General features: G+C 41.4%; 1 protein-coding gene across 2 annotated transcripts in view; it reads right to left on the reverse strand.

The window, feature by feature from the left end:
• The window catches only part of LOC116058793 (capping protein, Arp2/3 and myosin-I linker protein 3-like), a 45,459-nt gene that overhangs the window by 17,785 nt on the left and 20,869 nt on the right, over positions 1-6,805 (reverse strand). For both annotated transcript variants that reach the window (XM_031311681.2, XM_031311680.2), the window contains exons 18-23: positions 4,203-4,284; positions 3,577-3,673; positions 3,290-3,344; positions 2,503-2,675; positions 2,326-2,394; positions 1,783-1,876 (exon numbers count right to left, since the gene is read on the reverse strand). In XM_031311681.2, coding sequence (XP_031167541.1) covers positions 1,783-1,876; positions 2,326-2,394; positions 2,503-2,675; positions 3,290-3,344; positions 3,577-3,673; positions 4,203-4,284 — 570 coding nt within the window. The remainder of the gene's footprint in view (positions 1-1,782; positions 1,877-2,325; positions 2,395-2,502; positions 2,676-3,289; positions 3,345-3,576; positions 3,674-4,202; positions 4,285-6,805) is intronic.

The following is a 6,805-nucleotide window of genomic DNA, read 5'->3' on the forward strand; positions in this document are numbered from 1 at the left end:
ATGAGATGAACATATCAACAAGTAAGAGGCCACGAGCAGCCTCTAGAAAATGCAAGGTAAAATTTGTGATTTTCAAATTAGATATTAATTATTAAAATTAGACTATATATTTATTTGCGGCAGCATCAATTCAAAGAATGGTTGACTGAAGCATAACCTCCTCTGGGAGAAATGCTACTTTCCTGATGTTTTTAGTTTCTTCTTTTTTCTTTTCCTTTTATTTTTTTTTTATATAAATAATGCACATGTTTCAGGTTAAATGTGTACACTAACTTCTGCCTCCAGCCACAGCTAAATTGATCAAAGTTTACTTTCTTTAACTTACTTTCACGCAGTAACATGAATCATAAAGTGCAGCAAGCTGAAAGCTCTGACTGTTTATTGCACATTAAGTGAACAATTGTAATAGCAATTGTAATAAACTATCCGGCTGCAACTTTACTGTTTCGGTTCACTCTCACTGCTCTGTGTTGTTTTCAGGTCGCAGCAGGCGGCTGTTTTCAGAAGAAAAGCTCTAAGAGCTATAAAGCCACTGCACACTAACAGCTCAGCAGCAAACAGCACACAGACACAGTTAGAGTCTAGCTGGTGAACACAGTAAAGCATTTACTGTAGCAGCTACAGAACCAGATATTTCCCTCAGGGGTTGGTAGAGACCAAAAACAGAGCTTAAAGAGAGTGAATATGGGACACAATGTCATTTGATACATTGGTATTATAAAAATAATGATTATGCAGTAGCAGGCTTAAAGTGAAAGGGAAAGGGAAAATGAAGAGCCCTTGTAGAAAACAACCTGATCTCACATAACTCCGTGAAATTAACACGGCCCCTTAACTCTCTAATCTGTGGCAGTTTCACGGAATCGCAAAAAATTCCGTGATGGGCCCCCGGAAGAATTCTGTGAAATGAACACGGCCCCTTAAGTTAAGGAAAAGGTTGTGGGTGGGCTTACGTTTCCATGACATGTGGGACAACAACGGGACTGTTGGGTTTAGGAAAACAATAACGCGACGCGGGACAAGAAAGCAACAGTTGGGTTTAGTAAAAGAAGAAAGCGACGGTTGGGTTTAGGAAACGTGACACGCGGGACACGATCCCCGGTCTCCTGGGTGAAAGTCCTGTGTTGTTTGATCCATCCACCACCCCAACCAACCTCCTTATGCGGATTTTCGGGCTTTCATACTACTCGCTACCGTAGTTGCTCTTAATGTTACGTCATCTTCTCATTGACTTTACATTGGCATTGTTTTCCGTGGTGGCCACACAGAATTTTCACACATTCGGTGCCACCACAACGTAATGCGGTGTTAACAGAAAACACTTCCCTGGGCCTTGTTTCCCAGAAGAAGCTAAGAACTTGTTAGCCCATAGACTAACAATGGGACTACAATATTCTTTCTTCATTTGGTGAATCAGACAATTCCACCATTATGTGTGGACTATATTAATTTCTTCAGCAGTAGGATATTTATGATAATCATCACACAAATTGGGCGATCTAGCCATAGACTAACCCAACACATACACAACTTATCCTCAGATTTGTTCTGTTTAAAAATAAAAAATCTTTTTGGATACAGTTTCTCGGTCTGAAACCCTAAAATGTCTGCTCAATTCTGATCCAAAGCCTCTCGATGAATTATTGGCTGAAATGCAAGGTACAAGTTAAACATCATGCTAAAGATGTTGAAAACCCGAAAAACGTCATAAAATCTGGCAGATTGAGTCTGGCAGGTTTGTATTTCTGACATTAACTGTGTCAGTGGCTCTCCGATGCCAACCTTGGTCAATGCCTGCTCTGTCCTCTCAGGGGCGCTGCGGTAGGCCTGGCTGATGTCACTGAGCGGTAGAGGCATGTACTGCAATGTGAAATTACTGAGAGAGAAAGAGAGGGAAGAGCAGAAGAGGAAGGAACAGAGGAAGGGTCGAGTTATTGAAGGAGACAGTAACGGGTGAAAGAGAGAAAGTGGGTTACAGATTCAAGGGTTAGTTAAGGTTAATATCCCCAATGGACAAAGTTCATCCCAAAATATCCCTCCCTGTGCCATGCAACGAGTGAGTAATACTTTGATCTTTGCAACCATGTCATCCTTAGCCTAAAGATAAGTCTAGACCATTTATGATGAAGTGGAAAGCAACAATTTGCTCAGCTCACGTTGCAAATTTCAACATGTTTAAAAGCTCTTAAATACAAGGTAAGTCTATCACGCTTGCTGAAAGTCATCACTTCTTGCAGCAGATATATAATATATCCTCTTATTTGTGGACAGAATTCTAGCAAGCACATAAAATAATACATGTCGATGATGTTTTAACAGGCTTACTGTTCAAGTGCTCGGGCCACATCTAGAAATCCTGCCGCGGAGGTGCTGTTGCGATCCCATGTCACGCTCCTGCAGGGCAAAGTGGTGCGTTGCACTGAATACAAACCTCCATGTGGAGCACATTTTATACTGCAAAAACAAAGGAATATCCTCTCTCTACGTTTCCTTTTCCTTCACCTGAGCGTAGTGTTGATCTGCAGGGCTTTGCTCAGCATCTTAGCTCCGATGTCGTCCATGTTGTTCCCGCTCAGGTCCACTTTTCTCAGGCAGGTGTTGCTGCCCAGGGCGTTGACCAGCACGGTGCCCCGAGAGCGCAGGCGCGAGTCGGCCAAGGACAGAGACTGCAGGGCCTGGAGAGGCAGACAGGCAACAATGGAGGGAGAGGCATGTGTGTTAAAGTGTGTGTGTGTGTGTGTTTTGGGGGGATATTTAGGAATAAATCAAGTCGAGAAAACATTGAGCGCTGGAAAGAGAGGAGGGGATGGGGAGCCATGAGGATAAAGTGCAGTGGTGAAATTTACTACGGAGTGATGTGACTGCTCGCCAACATAACTTTACATGCTGTATGAATTAATTATTTACAATATGTGTGTGTAGCGATATAGACACTGCGCCCGCAAGGGTAACAGAGACAGTAATAATTAATGATACAATGACACGTCTGTCCAGGAATCCAACCTTAAATCAAACAATTTATTTACAATTTATTTTTTCTCTCTAGTGAAACTAGAATATGTCAATTTTTCCGTGTCTTTGCAGATGATACTTTTTTAGAAGATTTCGGATAAGAAAAAATAAGCCTTGGGCTTTAGCCTTTTCCTTTTTCGGTTGTTAATTGTGTGAGTCATACTGTGTGAAATGGACCGTTGTAAACATGTATTAGATATTCACACAAATTGCCATGCTATTTATTCATATTCATTCATTCATTCATCATGAAGCAAAGCTTTTTGTTATCACTCACACATTCCTCCTCCTGTATGAGATGAACCAGCTTCTGCAGGACTTCATCCAGAACCCTGCAGACAAACACAGAGACGAGGCTGAGTGAGCGAGCGCGAGTCATTTCCTGCTGCCGGCAGCGAGCTGTCTGCCTGAGGAGCAGCAGCCGCTTATGAAAACGGAAGTCGAATCATAAACACGTATATTCGAGCTGGCATATGTAGCAGCGCACATGACCCCTTGTGTTCACGTACACACACATGCACACACATAGATCGAGGGAAGCAGGACATGGAGCACTGGCAGTACCTGTTTTTGATGTTGAAGTTCTTGCCCAGATAAAGGTGTTTGAGGGAGGGGTGTCTGGAGAGGGCCGGCAGTACTGTGAGCAGGTCTGCATCCAGACCTGTCAAAACACACACACACACACACACACACACACACATACACACAATCGATTTTCATTTGAATGATATCGATATCCAATATCCAATATCCAATACCGATTCCTAAAATCCAGAATCGATTTTTTCACTGACTGTAGAGTCTGTAGAGCTGCACTTTATTGTGTGTTCATGTTAAATAAAAAAGTACATTGATGTAACTGCTTAGGGGTGAATTCTTAATGTAATCATTGATATTGATATATCAGTAATGCTGCAGGTTAGAGGGAACATTTGTACAGTTGGGAAATCTCTTTTTATATCCAAGCAAAATTGGTTTTGCAACTGAAACGTCCCAAATCGACATTGAATCGGAAATGTAAATTGGAAATGTAATCAAATTGGATCCTTGTGAATCGCAGTCGAATTGATTCAGGAAATCAGTGCCGATACCCAGGCCTACTTGGTTCATTTACAGCCCACTCAAACCTCTCCTGCCTGAGGACAGAGAGTCACAGTAACAGAGTGATGTGTTGCAGCGTGCCACCGTACCGTTGTCTGATATATCCAGAGTGCCGATAGCGGAGACTCTGGGGAAGAGTTCCTGGAATACAGCAGCTCCTGCAGACCTTAGCTGCAGACAGAGAGAGAGAGACAAGGGAAAACCAACATATGCACAGGCATGAATCCCAGTCATTTTAGGTTTAGTCTATGGGGAATTGTTCTATTTTTTTCCACAAAGAGGCAGATTTATGAATGCCTTTTTTATGTCTCTGCAAGCAGTCTGAAAGGTTTGTTGTTGAACGCTGAGCTTTGCCTTGCTTGTGATCTGCCGCAGTTCTGCTTAGTGGTAGGAAAAACATATAGGTCCCTATTTTAACAATCTAAGCGCACAGCGTGAAGCACATGGCGCAGGTGCGTTTAGGGCGTGTCCAAATCCACTTTTGCTAGTTTGACGGCGGAAAAAAGGGTCAGTGCGCCGGGCGCATGGTTCTAAAGGGTTGTACTTAGTGTCTTCATTAATCAGAGGTGTGTTTTGGGCGTAACATGCAATAAACCAATCAGAGATCATCTCTCATACCCTTTAAAAGCCAGGCGCGTTTGGACCTTGGCGCATTGCTGTTATGATGGAGGAGTTGCACCGTAATATTTTTATTTGTAATCTTTTGCATGTGTGTGTGCTGCTGCGCTTCCCTGTGTGTGTGTAACAAGCATAGTATACGCATGTTGTGCACGAGCCTAGACGCAGTTTACTAATTTGCTGTTAAAATAACAATGAAATGACTTTAGACCAGGTTTTTGTTGGTCAATGGCGCGATCACTTCCCGCTGCCTCAAGATATCAATACACCAAGAATGCACCTGAACACACCTCCCTGTAAGACCAGCACGCCCATGGGCGCAAAGATGGGCGCAGGTGCATTTGCTATTTAAACGACGCGGGCGCTGGACGGGAAATTGACAACTGCGTCGGTCTTAAACTAGCAAAGACACTTGCTGCGCCGGGTGCAAGATAGGGTCCCTACGCTACTTGTCACTTGTTTTTCACTTAAACATGTGAATATATAAATATCCTAATAACCTGTGAGAGCTGTTTCCATCATCAAAGCTGTGGATGCACATTAACAGGAACCGATTGGAAGTTTGATATCATTTAATTGACCCGCTTAGTAGTAAAAAAGCAACTTCATAAAGATGCAAACTAAAAAGTATGGGACAGTTAAACCAATCATTTCTCGATGGACCTTTTTCACAGCAGACATGTTGACTTGTCATAGTAGGAAAAGCACAACTGAAATTGATAACCTTAACGACGGCTCAATTCCATCAAGTGTCCCAGTAAGCTGGTTCAGTGAGTCAGCATGCACAATACCAGGACCTCTCCTAAGGGGAATGCAGCCATCATTAATGGTTGAATACACCTGTGCTTTTCCTACTATGACATGTCAACATGTCTGCCGTGAAAAAGGTCTATAACTAACTAAGTATTTACTCAAATACAATTTTGAGCTACTTGTGCTCTATGGGGAAATTCGACTTTATGGGTTAGGGTTAGGGTTAGGGTTTTTACTGATGCATTAATGCATCAGTAAAAACAAAAATAATCCATTGTTAGCTATGTAGTATAACACAGGGATTAGAACTGCAAAGATTAATCGATTAATGATTAGTTGTCAACTTTTAAATTAATCGCCAAATATTTTGATAATCGATTAGTCGGTTTGAGTAATTTATTTAAGACAAAAGTAAAAATCATTTGATTCCAGCTTGTTGAATATGTTGAATATGACAGTAAACTGAATATCTTTGAGTTGTGGACAAGACAAGACATTTGAGGACGTAATCTTGGACGTTTGGGAAACACCAATCCACATTTTTCACCATTTTCTGACATTTTATAGACCAAATAACTAATCAATTAACAGAGAAAGTAATCAACAGATTAATCGACTATGAAAATAATCGTTAGTTGCAGCCCTAACAGGGATGCATGGTCAGTACTTTAACTTGAAGTGAATTTAGCTGATCAATTCCATGTACTTTTTCATTTTGAATACAGAAGTTTACTTCAGTATTTTTGCATTGGAGTATTGCTGCTTTTACTTCCCCAACTGCCAGTGAGTTAAGCTAATACGGGATCAAATAAAGTCTATGAGTACATTTCAAAGCATATGGAATCACACTTTGTAAAGCTGTGAAAAAAGAGCAAATTCTGAATGCTGTAGATTGAATTAAACAAATTCTCCAAATGATATCAAGTGAGTTTTTTTGGCCTTCAGCTGTAAAAGCAGGGCCAATAGTTGTACTTGTGACTTGAATGTGTCTGTTTATGTGTGACTGTAGTGTCACTCACAGCATGGGAACTTTGTGTTTCAGACAGTTTTCTGCTCTGAGTCGGTACTCAGATGTTCACGAAAGCTGCAGTGTTTGTGTAACCTCGCAGTTTCATTCAGACATTTTAATCATTCCTTTCTACGACTGCAAATCTTTTCTACACATTCACAAACCTAAATTAGTCAAGCATTTGTTTCTACGGGTTTACAATGGGTGACATACCACCAGCTTTGAAATGATATCTGCACATCATTCCACAAGATCACAGTCTTATTGACCCTTATTTAACCCTCTGAAGTCTAGTGCATTTTCACATATCTT

This window comes from Sander lucioperca, chromosome 11, assembly GCF_008315115.2.
Source record: "Sander lucioperca isolate FBNREF2018 chromosome 11, SLUC_FBN_1.2, whole genome shotgun sequence".
NCBI classification, from domain to species: Eukaryota; Metazoa; Chordata; class Actinopteri; order Perciformes; family Percidae; genus Sander; species Sander lucioperca.